The sequence below is a fragment of the Hyperolius riggenbachi genome, chromosome 1 (assembly GCF_040937935.1).
Source record: "Hyperolius riggenbachi isolate aHypRig1 chromosome 1, aHypRig1.pri, whole genome shotgun sequence".
NCBI classification, from domain to species: Eukaryota; Metazoa; Chordata; class Amphibia; order Anura; family Hyperoliidae; genus Hyperolius; species Hyperolius riggenbachi.
Genome location: NC_090646.1, coordinates 317,190,382 through 317,212,954, shown reverse-complemented (window position 1 = coordinate 317,212,954; position 22,573 = coordinate 317,190,382). Strand labels below are relative to the sequence as shown.

General features: G+C 46.5%; 1 protein-coding gene across 1 annotated transcript in view; it reads right to left on the bottom strand.

Annotated features, from left to right (window-relative positions):
* LOC137514739 (hepatoma-derived growth factor-related protein 2-like) overlaps window positions 1-22,573 on the bottom strand; it is a 659,630-nt gene that overhangs the window by 376,182 nt on the left and 260,875 nt on the right. The window contains exons 8-9 of the mRNA XM_068234235.1: window positions 16,034-16,110; window positions 15,859-15,929 (exon numbers count right to left, since the gene is read on the bottom strand). Of these exons, the coding sequence (XP_068090336.1) occupies window positions 15,859-15,929; window positions 16,034-16,110 (148 nt within the window). The remainder of the gene's footprint in view (window positions 1-15,858; window positions 15,930-16,033; window positions 16,111-22,573) is intronic.

The following is a 22,573-nucleotide window of genomic DNA, read 5'->3' as shown; positions in this document are numbered from 1 at the left end:
ACTGCCACTGTCATAAGAAGGGTTCCTCCATCTTTTCTTTTGCGACTGGCAATAGTGTCCCTATCAAACAATATGTTAATTGTGACACGAGGTGCGTCATTTATGTTATTTCCTGCACCTCCTGCCGCTTACAATATGTGGGATGCACCACTCGCAATTTAAGAGCTCGCATTGCTGAACATTTTTGTGGCACCAATTGGAAAACCTTCAAAAAGTCGGCAGTGTCCAAACACTTCAAAAATATTCATGAGGGCAACCTTTCTTCCTTTACTTTTCAAGGGGTGGAACGCATAGTGAGTCCCAAGAGAGGTGGGGACACTTATAGATTATTGCTGAGGCGAAAAGCTTATTGGATCCATAGGATGGACACTCGCACTCCTAGGGGTCTCAATACACGCTGGGATTTGAACCTTGTTTATGACTGTTAAACAAATGTACTCGATTTCCCTTTGATCCTCTTTTATACATGGGATTTGTGCAATTTTTTTTGCTCTCCTTTGTCTAATGGGCTTTCATATCAGGCTTTATATTTGTCATGTTCTCTCCAGTATCGTTTTTTTTACATTATTTTTAAACATGTGTTGTCAGTTGCTATTAATCATAACTGAGCATATTTATGAATTTTGTACATTTATTATGTCTTTTTAAAGATAATTCATGTATGTAATGTTCCCTTTAAGGCGAGGGCTGGTTGAGGTATAGGGTGGAGCGTTTCCCCCCCACCTACATAAAGCCCTCCCCTTGCAGGTTCACTTTTAACTATGACTAAGGGCAGATTGTAAGCCCGACACGCGTCAGTTGAACCTTGTGATTTTTAACATTTGCCATGTGGAATTCCTGAATAAAGAATACCAGCATTTTCTACCACTGTTGGCTTGCGGATCCTTTTGTGCATATTCCTGGATTGGCTTGGCTTCCCAGATCCTGCACCCACTGGTCGAATTGATAGGGGGTCTTGAGCGTTCTGATCTCTCACGATTCACACTCTTTACAAACCCTTGAATGAAAAGTGGGTCATGTCACCACTATGGCATGTTTGGCCACATTTTTTTTATTATTGATTTATTTTAGATTAGATGTATTGGTGCATAAAGGGGTTAAGGCTCCACAAAAATGTTCGCCAATTTTGGCCTTAAAGGGACTCCGAGCAGTGCAGAAACTATGGAAAGATGCACATCATTTTAAAGCTCTCTTTCTCCTCTTTCCAATGATATATAAACCACCGCCCTACGCCTTTTAGTTTTCACTATTTTCGCGATTGAAATTGCCGCGGCCGCGATTTCAATCGCGAAAATAAAGAAAACGAAAAGGCGTAGAGCGATTTGGTGTCGCCAGAAAGAGGAGAAAGAGAGCTTTAAAATGATATCCATCTTTCCATAGTTACTTGTATTACACAGGGCGACACTTTCCCCAGTGTCAGCAGCTCCATTTAGCAGAAAAAGTCGGCCTGTGTAATACAATGTAACTATGGAAAGATGGATATCATTTTAAAGCTCTCTTTCTCCTCTTTCTGGCGACACCTAAATCGTTTCCCTACGCCTTTTAGTTTTCTTTATTTTCGCGATTGAAATCACGGCCGCGGCAATTTCAATCGCGAAAATAGCGAAAACTAAAAGGCGTAGGGCAGCGGTTTATATATCATCGGAAAGAGGAGAAAGAGAGCTTTAAAATGATATGCATCTTTCCATAGTTTCTGCACTGCTCGGAGTCCCTTTAAGGTCTCATCGTGGATTCTACATACTGTTTACAGCACAATCTGCAATTAATCACATAAACTCCACTGGTGCCACAATATATGTATTGTTTTATGGGGGAAAACCTACTATTGCTGTAATGTTTAGCAGTTCTGCCCATGGAGTGAACTCCACAATATATGCAGCGTTTAGTGCAACACTCACATGAGCCCTGGTACCATAACCATTCAATAGCCACAGGGCTACCTTGGTTAGGCAGCACTTGCCGATGCACTTTTCCTGCAGGTCAACCACTCCTGCTAACATGAAACTCCAACACAGTAGAAAAAGGCACTCCACAGGCTTCAAACGAATAAACCACAAACGAAAGTTTGAAGCCTGTAGAGTGCCTTTTTCTACCGTGCTGGTACCTTAACCAGGCTGACCCTCCCCCACATATGCTAGGTGACAAAACATCCACCGGAGTTGGTGCCATCTTGCTTATAAATCAGCACATACCCTCTAGAATAGAGTCACCATGGAGTACAGGGAGGTATTTCCTCAGTATTTCAGTTTGTGTGTGTTCCATGCTATATGCAGTTGAAAACATAAGGAAGCCACTTCCATCACTCACTTCTAACCTTTCTCTACCAGCAGGGGCGTTTCTAGCCATTTTGTCACTCCAGGCAAGAAAACCTGTGGCGCCCCCACCCCTCCGTGCCCCCCCCCCCACATAGCGCCAATCTTTATTCAACCCCCATCACGCACACACAAGCCAGTTACCGGAGCTGATTGCGGACAAACGGAAGACAACGGGATGACGGCGAGGGTCTGGAGGAGAAGCTCTGGGTAAGTAAAAAAAAGTTGTAGTGTACTGTCTCTGGGTCTGCGCCTCTCTGTCTCTGACTGAGGCTAAGATTCAGCAGCAGCAATGCTGCAGCATCACCTCAGACAGCATGATTGCTCGCTGCCGATATCATCATCAGTGGTGTTGCAGCAGCTGCTGCGTCACTCAAACTTAGGACCCTTTTCCACTAGCAAGTGCGATCACACGCGCAAATCACCTGCGCTTGCGATCACACAAGCTCCTTTTTTCACTGTCCGCGTTCCGCTTTACCGTTGTCGGGAACGAGAATCACGCTGGCATTTCGTCAAAAACCGAACCGCGATTGAAGCGCCGTAGTGGAAAATGAGCACCACAATCTACATGCGGTGCTCTAGCGACTAGAAAAACTGCTGCGATCCGCTTCTTGAATTGGATCGCAGCCAGTGGAAAAGGGTCCTTACAACTCTGCCCAGAGATGCCAGCATAGCTTGCTTCGCCCACCTAGTGACAGTCCAACTCAACAAACAACCCCCACACTGAAATCTATGCACAGTGTCAGTGTACTGAATAGGGCAACTTTGGAAAGGATTCAAATCTCATCTCCTCTAGCATAGGCTGAAATAGCATGCCTGCTGTGTGTCTGGGACTCAGAGGGAGGGAGACACACTCAAGTTGTGTGTGTCTCCCTCCCTCTGAGTCCCAGCAGGCATGCTATTCCAGCCTATGCTAGAAGAGCCAAGTGGTATGGGCGGGGGAGGACGACTCAGGGCCAGCCAGGAGGGCATATAAGTTATATGATATAACATCATCAAGACAGAGGGCACTCACTGTGAGGGTCTCGTCTCTACAGACAGTGTACAGCGCAGCCGGTGGTGGCACCCTGAAATGCCTGGACCGTGGTGTGCGTCACACAGTCACACGCTGCCTTCATGCACATGACAGGCAGGGGGCGGAGTTAGAGGCACCGCCGCACGTAGTAATCAAAGTACTGGTGCGGCTGCTTGCTCTGCACAGGCGTAGCTAGCGTTTTCAGCGCCCGGGGACAAACACAATTTTAGAGCCCCCCCTACCTGTGTTGTGCCGTGGGGAAAGGTGGTCAAAAATAGAGATGGCCCGAACGGTTCACCGGCGAACGGTTCCAGGCGACCTTTCGGTGGTTCGCATTCGCCATGGAACGCAAACTTTTTCGGAACTTTAGTTCGCCCCCATAGTGCACCATAAGGGCTGGAACCCACAGGAGCGCTTTTGGCAGCGTTTTGGCAGCGCTGCGATACGCTAGCGTTTTGCCAAAACGCTCAGCTGATGTTAATGGATGGGGCAACTTCCACAGGAGCGTTTGCGTTTCCCAGAAACGCAAACGCAGGACATGCAGCATTTTGGGAGCGTTAGCGCTTCAATGTAAAGTATTGAAACGCTAGCAGAAACGCTCAGCAAAACCTAAACTGAGCGGTTCTGCTAGCGTTTTGCGGTTCAGCACACTGTAACAAAATGAAAAATAATTCACAGGACCAATCAGGATAAAAACGCAAAACGCAAAACGCTAGGCACCCGCTGGGGAAAAAAATACACTGTTGCAAAACGCGACCGAAAACTCGCATGAATCAGCTTGCAAACCGCTCAGGCAAAACGCTAGCGGTTGCGTTTAGCGTTTGCGGTTTGCAGTGGGTTCCAGGCCTTAGGGTCAACTTTGACCCTCTACATCACAGTCAGCAGGCACATTGTAGCTAATTAGGCTACATTCTCTCCTGGAGCCCCCCCCCCCCCTATAAAAGGCAGGCAGCGCTGGTCATTACACTCACTCGTATGCCTGCATTAATTAGTGAACGGACAGCTGCTGGCAGACTCTCATAGGGAAAGATTAGTTAGACTCTTGTAGGCTTGTTAGCTTGCTCCTGGCTGATTGTTATTGCTAAAATAGCACCCCTCAACAGCTCTTTTGAGAGCTAGTGTTCTCCTGATGTGTTTTTATTTTTGTGTTGCCCACTGACACTGCATTATACAGCCCTATCTGTTGCAACTGGACCAGGCATGGGCAAACTCGGCCCTCTAGCTGTTACGGAACTACAAGTCCCACAATGCATTTGCCTTTATGAGTCATGACTGTGGCTGTCAGACTCCTGCAATGCATTGTGGGACTTGTAGTTCCTTAACAGCTGGAGGGCCAAGTTTGCCCATGCCTGAGCTGGACCTTGGTAATTGCTATTACTGTGCCAGCCAGGCCCTGCCTAACTATCTATACTGGGACACCTACCTATGCCTACCTACCTACCTATACTAGGGCACCTACCTATGCCTACCTACCTATACTAGGGCACCTACCTACCTATACTGGGACTCCTACCTATGCCTAGCTACCTATACTGGGACTTCTACCTATGCCTAGCTAACTACTGGGGCACCTACCTACCTATACTGAGACTCCTACCTATGCCTAGCTAACTACTAGGGCACCCACCTATACTGGGGCACCTACCTATGCCTACCTATATACAAGAAGATAATAAGGTCGTTGCTTCATTGTGGACAGACCAAATTTGATCAGCTGGACAGTCACTGTTCTATCATTGAGCTACCACACAGCCCGGCGACCATATGGGCTTGAAAACCGCTATCGCCATGGTGCGCACCAGTCCAGCATGGCCGTCACTACGCAAACAGCTGTTTGCGGTGCATTACACAGTGAGTTTAGGGTGTCAGTGTGAAGCAGTACTCTAATTACACTCCCTGATTGATGTATACACATGCAAGATGTTTTAAAGCACTTTAGTCCTGCAATTTAGCATTCAATGTGATTTCTGCCCTTAAAACGCTGCTTTGCGTCAAATCCAGATTTTTCCCCAGAACTTTTGCCGTCTATCCCACTCATCCATGCCCCCCTCCAGGTGTTAGACCCCTTGAAACATATTTTCCATCACTTTTGTGGCCAGCATAAATGTTTCTAGTTTTCAAAGTTCGCATCCCCATTGACAGGGGAGCCTCTAGGCATAGGCAGTACAGGCCATTGCCTGGAGTGCCATTGGTCCTGGGGGGCGCCATGTTGCTGGATTAAGCCCTGCCCCCAAATTAAGCCCCACCCCGTGGTTATTCTATTTGCTTCTGCTACATCTACTTAGCGTAAATTGCAGGCAGCTGCCACCTCTGTGCCTTGTGCATCCTTCTTCCCCCCTTTGTGCCTCCTTCTGTCCCTTTTGTGCCTCCTTCAGTCCCTTGTGCCATGTCTGACCCCGTTTGTCCTTCTGTCTCACTTTGTGCCTCCTTCTGTGCCCCTTTGTGCCGCCTTCTGTGCCCCTTTGTGCCGCCTTCTGTCCCCCTGTGCCTCATGTCCCTTTGCCTTTATTTGTCCCCTTGTGCTACCTCTCCTTATGTCCCTTTGCCTTTATTTGTCCCCTTGTGCTACCTCTGAAACGCCCCCCCCCCCCCCCGTTCCTTCTTCATTCTCACTCTGCCTCCGTCTGTCTCCATGTGCCTCTTCAGTTCCTATGTGCCACCTCTGTCCCCTGCGCCTTTCTCTGTCCCCCGTGCCTCCTTCTGTGCCTGTTTGTGCCTTCTTCTGTCTCCCTGTGACTCTTTCTGTCCCCCTCTGCCTCCTTCTGTTTCCCTGTGCCTCCTTACATTCCCCTCTGCTGTCTTCTGTCCCCCTTTTGTGCATACTTCTGTCCCCCTTTGTGCCTCCTACTGTCTCCCAGTGCTTCCTTCTGTACCCTGTGTGCCTCCTTCAGCCCCCCTGTGCCTCCTTTTGTCCCCCTTTGAGCCTCAATCTGTCCCCATTGTGCTGCCTCCTGCCCCACTTTGTGCCTCCTTCTGCCCCCCTGTCCCTCCTTCTGTTCTCTGTTCTGCCTCCTTCTGGCCCTCATGCCTTCTTCTGTACCTCCCGCTGCCCCTAAGTGTACCTCCTTTTGTCCTCCTTTGTGTCTCATTCTGCACCCCATTGTGCTTCCTTTTGTCCCCCATTGTACCTCATTCTGTCCCCGTGTGCCTCTTTCTGTCCCCTTGTGCCTCCTTCTGTCCTCCTTTGAGTTCGTTCAACCCTCGTGCCTCCTTTCTTTCCCCCTGTGCCTCCTTTTGTCCCCCTGTGTGCCTTCTTCCTTACATGTATTTTCTTTCTTACATGTATTTTTGGGTGAAACACTGCCACAATAAGTGTAAGTTCTGGTGCAACGCTGCCCCATTACAATTATTTTCTGTTGAAATCTTGCTGCATTATGGTTATTTCATGGGGGAGTCAGCGCCATGGCGGTAGGGGGGGGGGGGGGCTTCACAGGTTTTCTCGCCTGGAGTGACAAAATGGCTAGAGGCACCCCTGCCCATTGAAGTCTATTGCGGTTCGTGAAAGTTTTGCAGAAGTTCGAGAACCGAAAATCGGAGGTTCGGGCCATCTCCAGTCAAAAACAGAGTGTGGGTGTGGTCCTGGGTGGAGCCCTTGCAAAATGGCAGAAGCAAATGTGCTCTCAGCCTTAACTCACCCTGCACTTCATACAGGGCAGCAATAAATCTCTACGTGTCCCACACAGACCATCCATAACCTGCAGGCACAGATGGTACTGTCAATTCAACAAACTACTAATAGAGCAATCATTAAGGGCAAGATTACCCGTAAAGCCTAGTACGTAAGACTTTTGGTGCCCCCAAAAATTTGTAAACACTAGTTTAGGTAGCTATTTTCGAACAACCATACTGCATGTTAATTTTGACAGGTACTACATAAACTACATAACACACATTATGCTGGGAATACACGGTTAGATTTTGAGCCATTTAGATGGCTCGATAGATAATTTTCGACATGTCTGGTCTCCCGCCCCGATCGTTTTGCCGCTCGATTCCGCATGGAGGACATTGGAAAAAGATAAGAAAAACGAGTAGAAGATAAGTGAATCGCCTGTGGAATCGAGCGGGGAATTGATCGGGCGGGAGAATAGAGTGGTAAAATCGAGCAGTGTATGCCCAGCATTACACAGTTTTCATAAAACACATACACACAATGCTTACATTACTTGTTTAACATGTGTTATTTGTGTAGTGCATTACACAAGCAATGTGCTCAGTGCGTACATTTATGTGCACTTCCTACGCACATACATTTTTACCATCCAATAATGAATATACCGGAATAGTTAAAGTAAACCTGAGCCGAAGCTCTGTTTCAGAAATAGATACTTACCTAAAGAGAGGGAAGCCTCTGGAACCTGTTGAGGCTTCCCTCGCTGTCCTATGGTCCCCTGCCACTGAGCGCGGACCCCCTTCCTGCACATTGGGGCTGTGCCCCTCTTTGTTACCAACACAGCCATACTGCTAGCTGCACTTGGTGACAGAAGAGGACTGTGACCCCAGTCAGATTACCAACTAACCCTTGTCAGCAATCGTCCGGGGGTCTGCGCTCAGCTACAAGGGACCAGAGGATCCAGAGGCTTCCCCATCTTTAGTTAAGTATCTTTGGCTCAGGAATACTTTAAAGAAGTACTGTAAGGGGGTCGGGGGAAAATGAGTTGAAGTTATCCGGGGCTTCTAATGGTCCCCCGCAGACATCCAGTGCCCACGCAGCCACTCACCGATGCTCCAGTCTGCGCCTCAGGTTCACTTTTGGAATTTCTGACTTTAAAGTCAGAAAACCACTATACCTGCGCGGCATTGTCCTCCCTCCTGCTGACATCACCAGGATTGTATTGCGCAGGCCCAGTACAATCTGTGCCTGCGCAGTACGCTCCTGGTGACGTCAGCAAGAGCGTGGACACGGCCGCGCAGGCACAGTGCTTTTCCGACTTTAAAGTCAGAAATTCCAGAAGTGAAACGGAGCATCGGTGAGTGGCTGCGCGGGCACAGGACGTCTGTGGGTGATCATTAGAAGCCCCAGGTAAGTTCAACTCTTTTTCCCCCTACAGTAGTGCTTTAAAATGGGCTCCTGACATGCCTGGTTATTAGGGTGCTGCCACAGGCTGCAATGCAACATGCCGCTATGGCGGCACTGAGTGCGTAATTTAGGTGCCAGCATTCTGCCATTGTATTGCCAATCTCAGGCTAGTGGTATGGGGATTCCAGAGCGGCACAGCAAAGATTTTATCTGTAATAAGCCCTCATAATATTATAGCCAAGCAATGTTCGGTGGTGTCAGTTTGGCAATCAGGAAGGGGTGCTCAGCTATACTATAAATGAGTGCCAGGTGTTAGTTTGGGTTGGCAATGTGTGATAGGCCATAGTATAGCCAAGCACTTTTTGGCTGCATCGGTTTGGAGATCAGGGATTAGCATACACAGATACAGAGCTTGGTGTACATGTGTGAGTATGTACTCTGTGCATGTGTTTGTGTGTGCATGTGTGTGTGTATACTATGCAAATGTGTTTGTATGTGTGCGTCCCATACAGTGCCCTGCATACCTCTAAACTGTCTGCTTCTGAATTATCTCTGCAGGCTGTTGGTGGACTGTCCTTAGAGTAATCAGACAAGAGGCTTATCGTTTGTCGTCTGCCATTGCCAGACCTGGCATATCACCTCTAGCTTCCCTTCAGTAGCTGTACTTCCGTGAGGGGGGGGGGGGGGAGTCAACTTAGGACAGGCACACACAGGGGTCTTTAGTTCAGGTAGAGCAGAGACACGGACAGCAGTATGTGTGGGTTCTGCATTCACGCTGTTTCCTGTGGTTTAGGACAGGGCAGGTGACCCACAGGGAGGAGGGAGGGCGTGGGTGCTGGAGACTACAGCTATTTAATGAACTACTGCCAGTGCTAGTCAGCCGTGCAGTGAGTGAGGGCAGGTGGGCAGGTGAGCGGTGCCGCCCCCCCCCCCCCACCCCAAGATGCTGTACCTGAGGACAGATGAAATCCCCCACACCTTATGCCTCTGCATGCCTGGCAGCAACATCAGATCTCTTCCTGTAGTTTTAAATCTCGCGCGGGGCTGAGCAATAAGAAAGAGGCTGTGTGTGATGTGACACAGCCGGAGAGAGACAGGGGGCGGGGCAGTGAAGTGCCAAGCTCTGCAGCTGCTGATACATAGCAGAGATGGCCTTGGCTAGTAAATTATAGCATCAGCTTCACTGTGCCTGCGGACAGATGTCCCTCCCCCCCTCCCCTGTCGCTCGGAGAGGGGAGGGGGCGGACCAGTAGGCGGCACAGGCAAAGCTGAGCTGCCTGTCAGAGGCGGCCAGCACCATGAAAAAAACAAAAACCACACACATTGGCTGCAGTACCAGCCGCGGCGAGTGGCCCCCTGCGTTGCGCCCTTCCCCCACCCACGGCGCTCTACGCAAATATTTGTAGCTGCCTGGTGACTGGGACGCCTCTGTCTACCAGTTAGAAGATAGTCACTACTTTTAGGTAGAACCTTCTTTTTAGCCATCTCAATGCTCCAACCAGGTTACCTGCAGCCTCGTAATCTACTTTCAACCTTAGCTATCTCACCGAGCAAGTGTTTAGTGTCAAAACAGTTCCTAACATCTGTAGTCAATTCTTGTGTGGAAATTCCACAAATAGTATGCAGGAGATGGCAACTCCACGCGAGCAAGGTGGAATTGCCACTACATGGCTTATGATGGGTAGTGGTGGTAATGCAGCCTGTGGCAGCTGAACCCTCCAACTGTAAATCCAGAAAGACTATAGAAGTGTTGCCTACAGATGAGGTGACCTGGAGGTGTACGTCATTAGAGATTAAAAAAGCAATGGAGTCTTCTAACTCTTGTAGGGGGAACCCTTCAAACCATCAACAGATGGTTGATGTACCGATCATACCATAGGATATGGCCGGCAAATCGATTTCCACTGGAGAGTAGGGTGATCTCCTCCCAGCATTCACAAAGCAGAAACCTGCTTTTGTTATGGTCGTTTGGAGTGGCCCTCCTGTTTCCAGCACCCTTCTACCTTTGCAATACTCAAGAAGAAGAAACATGGATGTCTGGCACTGTAGCTTTAATGCACGTAGCAGGTGTACAATGCATAGGAATCGCGGTAGATGCACAAAAACATGTGTTCACGTGAAAAAGATGAAGTACTTATCGTGCTCTGCTGGAGTGGGGAGGCAGCTGTGGGTCCAGAGGGTGCACGGCCTTACGACCGTTTCGCAATGGGGTGAGCCTTGCTTCCTCGGAGGCTGTGTTGCCGTGTCCACGCTCCCGCTGATGTCACCAGGAGCATACTGCGGAGGCACAGACCATACTGGGTCTGCGCAGTACGCTCCTGGTGACATCAGCAGGAGCGTGGACACGGCAACGCAGGCACAGTGGTTTTCAGACTTTAATGTCTGAAATTCTAGAAGTGAACTGGAGGCGGGGCCGGAGCATTGGTGAGTGGCTGCGTGGGCACAGGATGTCTGCGGGGGACCATTAGAAGCCCCGGGTAAGTTCAACTCATTTTCCCCCAACCCCCTACAGTATTCCTTTAATAAGCCTTCATAGAAAAATATCCAGAAAAAAATTCTCCATCCTCTGTGACAATTCAGCACAGCGGTCCCATCTAAATGATGTTAAAAAGACCGACTACTGAATCGCAGATGATAACAATACAAAGCGCACCAATTCCGTCTAATCTGCTACAGTTACCAAACAGGGAATAGTTGCAATTGAAGGCTTGAAACACGGTGAACAGACTGACGCTAAAGATTGGACGCACTGCTGCCGACAATGTAATGTGACAACCACCCACCAATCCAGTGTTACTGGGCCACAGTTGGCATGCAGGTCTCGTGCACTAGAGACTTCTGGAGGCTAATCCACTGTGCGCACCATAAACGGTTGATGGTGCCCATACATGTACAATATCAATTGTTTGTGCAATCGAAAAGGAAAATGATCAACTTTGCGCAATTTGGTTGAAGTTATTGAATTGGTGCAAGTCGGTCAAAGTAATAGATTTTGCTTGAAAAGCGAGGTAATCACTGCCACCATCCTCTGAGATTATAATGGAATGAAGGAATCCTAACGCTATCATAATATGGCAACCAGCCCAATTTCGTCCGATCTGCTCCATTCACCATTCGGGTAATAGTCACTTCCTTCACATTAAGGAAGGGTTATTAGGTCCATATATGACGCAATCTCAAACGTATGTAAAATAGATAAACTAAAATAATCAATTTCAAACAGGAAAGAAACAGGGAAGAAATCAGATTACCAGAACAGGCACAAGACTGAATGATTCAATTGTTAAACAATAGTAGGACAGAAAGTGCTGGGCACCAAAAATGTCTGCTTCCAGTGATTTATTGACAGGTTGGTCCACCTCTCCCTTTGCATAACCTCTGTATGTTTATCTGTCAATACATCACTCGAAGGAGACGTTTTGCTTTCCTCAGACCCCTAAAAGGTTTATAGCCTCATCCAACAGAGATGAGCTTGATGAAACCTCATAAAAGGCATTCTTCTCTAAACCGTTAGGAACCGACCCAGCAGGAGTCTGCACTTTGCTCCTTCTGTCCTGACTTGAAAGGGACACAGGACTGATCCTTATCAGTCAAGCTGGAGGTTCACAAGAGTTCAACCAACCTACAAAACTATATTTAATAGGCACAGTTTTACAATATTTCATGGTTTAGGAAGATACCAAATGAACCACCCTTCCAGGTCTCATAGTGTATCTCCTGAGACCTTCTGTTTTTCTCCAACGTAGCAACAGCCACATCCATATCAACAGAACATGTCACTAGCCTGCACAGCACTCTGCATCCAAACTGTCACCTGAGGATTGACAGTCCTTGTATAAGTGTATGAGGCTTAAAGAGAACCTGAACTGAAAATAAAAAGTCAAAATAACCATACCCAGGTCATACTTACCTCATGTGTAGTCTACTCCTCAGTCTCTTTCTCCTCTCCTGCATCCCATTTGTCCACTGTGATCGATGGAATTCTCTGTCCTCAATTTTGAAAATGGCCATTACCTTTAACAGTTTCCTGTTCAGCACACTGTTAAACTGAAATATCACCCACTTGAGCCATAGGGAAACATGGACATTACCTTGTAACTGACAGCTGCTGATATATAACTGACAGCAACTAGTATATTTTAGTTCTGACAAAATATTGTCAGAACTGGAAGGGATCACTGTAAGAAGAAAATGGTAAGCTTCTGAGAGGAACTGACAGTGAGGTAAGTATGTAATATTCATTTGCAGCAACGTCATGTGTTTATTTCAAAACATTTTACTTGTTTCAGGTTCCCTTTAAGAATGTCAGTCACTGTTGTAGCAGTTAGCAATTTAGTATCAGTACAGCTGGTCAATGAGATACAAATAATTTCAAGTTGATACATATTGTATGTTTAATTTTTGCAAGGTTTAGCAGCTTGGATTAAAGGTCCGTACACACGCCGGACTTTAGGCAACGACGGACCGGCCGGGCGGATCGCTCAGAAACAGCCGTATCAGTCTGACGACAAAGCGTACACACGCCGGACTGTCGCTGGCACGCCCACCCAGCGGGAGGCAACGACGGACCCGTCGTTGCCTAAAGTCCGGCGTGTGTACGCTGCTTTAGACCAATGAAAATAATCCATTCTGGCACTTGACTGGTCCAGTGGCAAGATGCATGCATTTGCATTAAATTAACAAAATTAGTTTCAGCTACAGATTAGTAACATCTCATTATCTATCCTAAATGATCACACATGTCTGTTTCAACAGTTCAGGAAGGTAAGGAGATTCATTTACAGATAAAGTTACCAAGATTGTAATGTAAAATTAGACTAGCTTACAAGACTGCAAATGCCAATAAAAAGGTCTATAAACATATAATTGTTACACAGAGGGACCTGGCTCTTCTACTGACCACATATGCTATTGCTCCGTTGCTATTGCATGATGAAGCGGGATCAAACCAGCGAAACGCGTTGCATATTTGGAGTTCATAAATAAAATATATTGACTGTCTTTGCTACAATAAGTCCACCACTACCGCCTCTATTTACCAAGAATTATTTTTTTTTTTTTTTTTTATATATTCTTTATTTATGCAGAGGCATGAACATGGCACATTGAGAGAACATACTCATAAGAAGATACAGTCCAGACACGCATTGTACATAGGTTTGCATATCATGTATACAGGTTACTAAATTATACAGTACGTCAATACCATGAGAGATATCTGTAGCATCCTTAGTTAGTCTCCCTTGAGCTTATCAGATGTCTGGGTTATCGTAAGAATAGACCAAGAACAGGTCTACTGAACTCAAGGCCATGCACATACCCAGGTTTTCTCCCCCTGTTAAAACTCCCCATCCCCTACCTCCCCCCCTTTTCCTCTGGACGCAGTCTCAGGAGCTACATACATTTAAGTAACACTAGGCCTGATGCGTACTTTGAGCCCAGAATATACACATTAAAAGTCATGGGTCTATATTATCTCCAGGTTCCTATTTACTGTATGGTTCTTAATTGATTACTGTTCTTGAAGGACTTTAATGAAGTCTTCAGAATGTCTAAAGTATGTCCAGAATGTCCAAGTTTTTTTGTATGTCTCATATTTATCAAACGCGGTATAGGAAAGCTCTTCCATATATTGTGTCTCATCTATTTCTTTTACCAGTTCCTCCATGCCCGGGACCACCACCTGTTTCCATCGTCGTACAATCAGTCGTTTTGCAGCGTTTAAAATATGTCTCACCACAGAATGTTTGTACTGTTTCATAGTCCAGTCGCTGAGATGCAGGAGATAGAACTCCGGGGTAAACGGGGCATTTCTATCTGTGACCGATTTCACTAGTCTTTCCACCAACTTCCAGTATTCTGCAAGTAAGGGGCAGGCCCACAAAATATGTAATAAAGAGCCTGTAGCATGGCCACATCTCCAACACCTATCTGAGGTATCAGGGTAAATTCTGTTAAGTTTAAGTGGGGTAAAATACCACTGTGATAGAATTTTGTAGTTCATCTCCTGCATGCCGGTGGTCCTTGAGGATTTATGGGCGAATATGCACATCCTAGTCTTTTGATGAGGTGTGAAAGATGTTCCCAGGTCTGTTTCCCAGGCATGGAGGAAGGGCAGATTTGGTATGTTTAGAAATGCTATTATCTCTTATTCTGGACAGCGTTTTGCTGCTGGGGCCCTCTGCTGTGCATAAATCTTCAAAGTCCGATTTCTGTCTTAGCTTTGCAGGGTTTATGTTATGCCGCATTAAATAATGTCTAAATTGAAAGTGTTCCCACCATCTGGTTTCAGCAGCCTGTGGCTTTTGTCTGATTTCTGCTAACGTTGCCCATTGTCCCGATGAACACATGTCGGCAAATTTCAGTTTTTTAGTTCCTTCCCTGATAGTTCTGTTATGTCCCAGCCCATCCTGTCCTATATGAGGATTATCTGTGAGTGGGAGTAGTGGAGACGGGTCAGGGGCAAGGGAGCAGGTAATGTTCACTTTATGGAACGTGTTTAAGGTGAAGTATGGCAGCGGAGGAAGCCTCCACTCCAGATCGGGTTTTTGGTGCAACCAGACTAGCACTGTGAGACAACACGGAGAGAGGTTTTTCTCCAGGTTCACCCACTGCTTAAACGCACCATGTCTGTTCCAATCTATAATCCTAGTTAACAAAGATGCATAATAGTATCTTTCTACACTAGGAAGTGCTAGACCTCCTTCACTTTTGGGGCAATATAGGATTTCTTTTCGAAGGCGGGGCGGTTTTCCTTTCCAGACATATCTATTGAAAGTCTGTTGTGCTCTTCTCAGGAATGAGAGAGGAATTCTGATCGGGAGGGTCTGGAAGAGGTATAACAGTCTAGGCATAATGTTCATTTTTAGAACTGCTATTCTTCCTATCCAAGAGATGTGGGGTAGATCCCAACGTTGCAAGTCTGTTGAGAGAGTTGAGAGTATCTGTGGGAAATTTAGGTGAAAAACAGCCCTGAGGGAGCTCGTGATATTCGTTCCCAGGTATCTCAGTGAGGTGGGGTTCCACTTAAAGGGGAAGTTTTGTTTGATTAGTGTGGCCTGAGCTTCTGGCAGTCCAATGTTAAGCGCCTCAGATTTGTCTAAATTTATTTTAAAAAAAGATAGCTTGCCAAAGCGCTCAAACTCTGTCATTAAGTTGGGTAGTGATATGACCGGCTTGGTGAGGAAGAAGAGGAGGTCATCTGCGTATGCAGCAATTTTATGTTCCACATCTCCTACTGCTAATCCTGAGATTGAGGTGTTCCCCCTGACGTGACACAGGAAAGGCTCCAGGGCCAGAGCAAATATGAGAGGGGACAAAGGGCATCCCTGCCTGGTACCATTATTAATTTGCAGCGGCTCCGAGAATTTGGTTTTTAAGCTCATTTAGCTTCCTTTTATTCTTTTGGCGCCTCTGTTCTCCTGCATAATATAATTGTCCCTGAGTAACTATATAGAACTATGTATGTTGATTTACAGTAGTCATTTTTTCTAACAAGTATTGTAACTCACAGGATTGTCCACTTTCAGTGCAAACTTGATCTCGCTGTGGAGCTTCTGGAGTTCCTCCTCTACAGTGGGCTCTGCAATATATAGAAGACTTCAGTATAACATTATATGCAAACAAAGCAATGTGTCATTTATTAAAGCAAGCCCCCTCCCCTCCATGAAAATGAATCAAACCCACCTTTCACTACTGCTTTTGGTTCACTGGTCACATTAGGTTTTTTCTTAATCTTTTCAGCTTTATCTGTCTTCGGTCGTCTAGGAAGAGGGAAAATAGATGTTTTAACGGATAATAAAGCACATTATACATACAGAAGAACTGACTTTTTTTCACTCCTAATATACTTTGCGTATCCATACTTTAAAGCAGGTCTTACCTATCCTTGTTAGACAGGAAGTATTTAATTTGAAACTCATGTTTAGCTATGTAAAAGAACCATCAAGGGAACTGGTTAACTTAAAGCAAATCTGAAGCTAAATAAACGTATGAAATAATGAATTGTATTGTGTAGTACGGGCAGTGGCGTAGCTAAGGAGCTGTGGGCCCCGATGCAAGTTTTACAATGGGGCCCCCTCAAGCACTCTATACATAATTAATATGGCACACCAAAACCTGCCAATGGCAACTACAGTGTCAGATGTGCAAAAAGGGGATGGGGAACAGTTTGTTAATGATTACCGTTATTCAAAGTATCTATAGAAGTGATTATTATGAGCACAGGTCCAATAGAGAGCTAATACTGTAGTTGAGGGAGGACCCTTCGGGCCCCGATGTGGTCGCAAACCTCTATTGCTACGCCCTTTAGTACGGGTAATTAATAGAACATTAGTAACAACAAAGAAAATAGTTTCAAATGTTTTTCCAGTACAGGAAGATTATAAAAACTTGAGATATTATCTATGCAAAAGAGCTACTATAAGCAAGTCCATTAACTTGGTGGAACTCCGTTCTGTTTTCTGAAAAGCAATAAGCACAAAATTATACCTTTTTAGAGATAAAATTTAAAACATAAGTTTTAATAAATAGCTATTAAAATTGACTGAGATGCTGACTAATAAACATATATAGTGATCAAAATACAGTTGGAGTTAGTCTCCATTTAAAATTCCTATCCAAACTGCCATGTAATTATACAACCCCCTACAGCAGGGGTTCCCATGCTTTTTTGGTCAAGGGCCGAGTCAACATACTTCAGACTGCTGGGGGGCTGGAGTATACATGAAATTATGTAGAAAAAACAGAACATTGAGCCTAGGTATTGTAGACAGCGCCTCTTAACATGGGCAGCCCTCATGTCTCCCATTTAACCAGAGCAGATTTTATGCCCCCCAACTCAGTATGTGCAGATAGTCTGCCGTCAACAGCATGTGCAGATAGTATGCACTCCACCACAGCATAGTCAGGTAGTTGACCCCCAACACAGCATGTGCAGATAGTATGCACTCCACTACAGCATGTGCAGCTATTAAGCCCCCCAACACAGCATGTGCAGATAGTATGCCCCTCAACAAAGCATGTGCAGATAGTATGCACTCCACCACCGCATGTGCAGAAAGTATTCACTTCACCACAGCATGTGCAGATAGTATGCATTCCACCACAGCATGCGCAGTTAGTATGCACTCCACCACAGCATGTGCAGGTACTATGCCCCCCAACACAGCATGTGCAGATAGTATGCCCCCCAACACAGCATGTGCAGATAGTATGCCCCCCAACACAGCATGTGCAGATAGTATGCCCCCCAACACAGCATGTGCAGATAGTATGCACTTCACCACAGCATGGGCAGGTAGTATGCCCTCCAACATAGCATGTGCAGCTATTATGCCACCAATACAGTGCAGATATCGTGACCCTAACATAGCAAGTCATATGTGAGTCATAATATCCCTCAATGGCCTTCAAAAGCCTGCAGCACAACCCTGAAGCCAGCGAATGACTGCTTTCTGGCTTCCATGTGGATGGGTGGTACCAGAACTGTTATTCTATATGTAGCCACCAATATTTAAAGATGCAGCAGACCTCATCTATAAGTAATACTTTTTGTGTGTGGGGGGCCGGTAAAAAAAGCCTCAGGTATTCGGGCCTTAGTTTGAGGACCACTGCCCTACAGACTAAAACCCTACATGTTTCACCTCTTCAATGGGGGGATTCGTCAGGGGTGCAAAGTGCTCAGTGCCAGAGTGCTTAGTGCTAGAGTGCAACATTTACATATAACATTAAAAAAAAATCTAATTTCAACAGCACAATGGCCTCATCAGCAGCCAATCATCTATGCAGACTAGGCCTGAACGATTTATAGTTTTTGCACTGAAATCGTGATTACGGAAATGGCAATTCCGTGATTGTCAGATTGGTGGGTTTTGCCGATATCCCGTGCCCTCCCGCTGTGCACCCCCCCTTTGCAGCTCTGTGTAAAAGTAGCGGCAGCTTAGCGGCTCTCATTCCCGGCAGTGGCTTGCAAACTGCATTCTCCCGCTGTGTGCTGCCCCCTCCTCGTCCGTCATCAGTTCTCTTGCCTTCTTCCTCTGCCTAGTGTTTCATCAGCTGGGCGGGTGCTGGGCAGAAGACTTCTCCAACAGGCTCTCACTCGTTTCCCTCTGCCTCCACCAGTGCTCCAACCGCATCATCAGCATGTCCTTTGGAACGTGAGATGGGAAGACTGGTGGTTCCAGCGTCGGACAGATACGCGACGCTGTCAGATTGTAAATTTGATCTCCGCCTAGACTAATTTAATCAATTCTCTCCAGATTCAATTGTGATCGATTTTCCCTGTTATGCCTGGAGGCCAAGGCACATTGCCCGTGTCCTATTTATATAGAACGTATACAATGTGCAAATAGAAGAATCAGATTTTGAGTCATGTCTTTATTGGGTTGTTTTATTTTTTCTCCCTCTTGTAGATCAATATTGTGATTAATGCATTATGAAAGAGACAAATTCTGCTTAAATGTATGCAATCTTATTAATTCAGAGACCAATAGTTTTGTGGTAGCTTAAGTGGTTATCGGTATGTAATTCCTGCACTGGTTCTCAGCCTCGCCTGATCTTGGCACAGGACAGGAGCAGCAGCTGTCTAAATACTTAGCATTCCAATGAGAGATGATTTGTTCTGATTTTGGGAACATTTTGCCATTAACAGGGCATGCATTTAGTACAGTTAAGTTGCACTTTGCTATTGTACCAAAAATTACATAGCAAGTGTACATAAGAAATTTGTGCATGTTTTCAGATGTGTTTTGTGGTTTGCCACAGGAACAAATCCTGGCTCTTTTAACCAAAACATCAGTTTTATTGAAGAAAATAAAGCATTACAAGTCAAATTTTAACGCTAAGGTAAAATAAAAAAGTAAAGTTTTAATTACCTGGGTCTTCTTCATGCCCTTAGAAGTCTATCTGCTTCAGCGCTGAAGTTCTGCTGTCCTCCAGGCTGGTACTGACCCCTCTTTAGGATTGATGGCCCCTGGCAAGGTTCTGTGCATGCACATCTCACGATTATGCTCCTGCGGTCGGTAGCATTGCGCAGAACTCTGCGACTCAGCATGGGTCGGTGATCTTAAAGATGGTACAGTGGCAGCCTGAAGGACAGTGGAACATCAGAGCTGCCCCAGGTAGACTTCTAGGGACTGGAAAAAGCCCTAGGTAAGTAAAGCTTTACTTCTTTATTTTACCTCAGAGCCTCCGCCCGCACGCTCTCATGCGGTTTCTCACTTTTCCCATATTATATGAAATTTAGTGGGTGCATTTCTGTGAGCAAAAACTAGCTTTTTATAAGGTAGGTCTTTATCGATCCTTCTCATCCATTCCGCTCTCATTGGTACATTGGGGCTTAGCTACTTCAGAATACCAGTACTTTGTTTCGCCAGGCATGACTAGGTCATGCCTGGAATTGGGTTTGGCACAATTATATAGCTCAAGTAGAAGTCAGGTAGATAAATAAGTACACAGGATCACACAGTGTAACGATTGTGGAACCTCCTCCGTGATCAGCGCACAACGCGTGCGCTGATGCGGCGGAAATCCTCCACAAGCATAGAATTGCAGGAACCCAGCAAAAGGTGCTACGCACCCGTAGAGGGTAATTCCTGTCGGCAGATGGCGTTGTGGAGTGCAGAGGAACCAATCCTCTATACCTCCACAAATGCCAGACAGGAATTGTATGAAGCGCAGAACGCAATCGCAAGAGAAACGATTGCGAATGAGAACGAGCAAAGGGACAGGTTGTATATGTGTGCACCAAACTAGTGGTCAACCCGCGACGGTGCACACACCACAGCAGATAAGAAGTAGGAATGCGATCGCGAGAGGTGCGATCACCAGACGTGACACAAGGCTAAAGCAAGGCAGAGCACGAGAGTAGCAAAGGCACAGCAAATCATACAATGAGGAGATACGGAAAATAACAAACGCTAACTGAACGCTAACACCGCACTCATTCGCAACAGTGCATGCGTTCATGCGCGGTCTCCACGTGATAAGCACAATAGAGACAAGCACGCCTAACTAACCATCGACAGACAAACATGAAACAGAGGACGCGAGCGCTTGCTTAATGGTTACCTCACCGAGCCTCCAGCAAGCGTTCGTAGCAGACAAGACAGACACACGAAAACAGGGACAAGCGAGAGATAGGATCCACAGCACTAGCGAAAGTGGCTAGCGCGATCCAGGAAGACAGAACAGAAGGATCCACAGCACTAGCGCAGGATGCTAGTGCGATCCAGCTACAGAGTAACAGAACAGAAGGATCCACAGCACTAGCGCAGGATGCTAGTGTGATCCAGGGACAGAGTAGCAGAACAGAAGGATCCACAGCACTAGCGCAGGATGCTAGTGCGATCCAGGGAGGCAGAACAGAAGGATCCACAGCACTAGCGAAAAGGGGCTAGCGCGATCCAAGGAGACAGAACAGAAGGATCCACAGCGCTAGCACAAGATGCTAGTGCGATCCAGGTACAGAGTAGCAGAACAGAAGGATCCACAGGACTAGCGCAGAATGCTAGTGCGATCCAGGGAGGCAGAACAGAAGGATCCACAGCACTAGCGAAAAGGGGCTAGCGCGACCCAAGGAGACAGAACAGAAAGATCCACAGCGCTAGCGCAAGATGCTAGTGCGATCCAAGTTAGACAGATCAGAAGACATAGCTGGTAGCAACCGCTGCACCAGCTATACTCCAAGAACAGAGATCAGAACAATTTCCTGTCGACCACCGCTGGGACAGGACAATCGCAACAGAACAAACAAAACAGATAAGCAATCCTAACTGCACTAGAGAAACCTGCCTAGCGCAGTTTCAGGAATTACTCTAAGCTGATCTTCAAACAAAGAGTAAGGCTGACACTCCTCCAGGAGTGTTTCACAGGAAGGAATCCTCATGACCAGCCAAGCATTGTGGGAAACACATAGTACTTATAGTACACGCCTCCAATGAATGTGGCCAGGCAATTTGCATGACAACGTATGCAAATTCCTCAGCAAGCACAAGCTGCAAAACTGACAGAAGCTCTCCTTTCCAGAGTCCTGCAGCATGCAAACCTAAACAATGGTCAAAAAGCTGCCTGCCTGCACAGGCAGCTGAGCAAATCATTACACACAGGCAGGGAAACAACAATGTACAGAGCACCAACAAGCATTTAGAAACTGTGACATAAGGCATAAGAGGGACCTATCAGATCTTGCGGCAGGTTGGCCGGTTGTGCGAGAAAACAGCCCAGAGCTCGGCTTAAGGTGGAATTGAGACCAAATTTTGCAGCTTTCATTTTTCAGTCCCTTACATATACTTTATAGGGCATTCTTCCCCCCCAAAATATATTATTAAAATGTATTTAATACCCAATTGCCAGTAAAACTAATGAAGCCACACACCCAGCTCCTACATCACCTCAGCGTTCTGAGTCCCATGCTGCAAATGCTCGTGGAAACTCAGCCTGGGGAGGAGGAGGCTTATGCAGTAGAAGAAGACTAGGTGTTATTAGCCAGCCCCGCCATATCTAAATCTGCAGTTCAGTGCAGCGACCCACAGTAATGAGCCCTGGCTGTTGCAGCTCTATGTACTTCACACACAAGAACTTCCTGTGTGTGAAGTACACAGCGTTGTTACTGGGCACTGCTCACTTGCCTCGCTCATACGTGGCCAGGCATTGCATTCATCAGTCAGGACTTTGTGACAGCAACAATCATGCAAGCGCAAGAATCATGCAAGCAGAAGAACTGGATGCAGGCTGGCTTCCCTCTACATAAGCTGCAGAGCCTGGACACTTCACTAAGTTCATGACCTCTCCAGCCCACAGACAACACCACAAATCATGTCCCTGTAGAGGAAGAGGGGAAGCAACCTGTAATTTATGCACAGTATATGTAACCTGTTAGTTGCTGGATAGTTGCTGCCATGTCTCTTATTTCTTCTTCATCATAGTCTCCCTCTCTTTCCCACTTCACTTCTGGTATTCTATTTGCCTTTTTTTCCCCATACTCTCTTCCCTATCTTGATCTGTCTTTCCCTCTCCCCGTCCTGTGCTCCCTCTCTTTCCCTCTCCTCACCCTGTGCTCCTGGTCTTTCCCTCTCCGCACTCTGCACTCCCTGTCTTTCCATCTCCTCCATCCTGCGCTACCTCTCAGAGGTGGAGGAGAAGCAGAGGATCATGGTTGGGCAGAAGAGGAGGAGAAGCTGGGGATCATGGTCGGGCAACAGAGGAGAAGAACCAAGAACCATCATC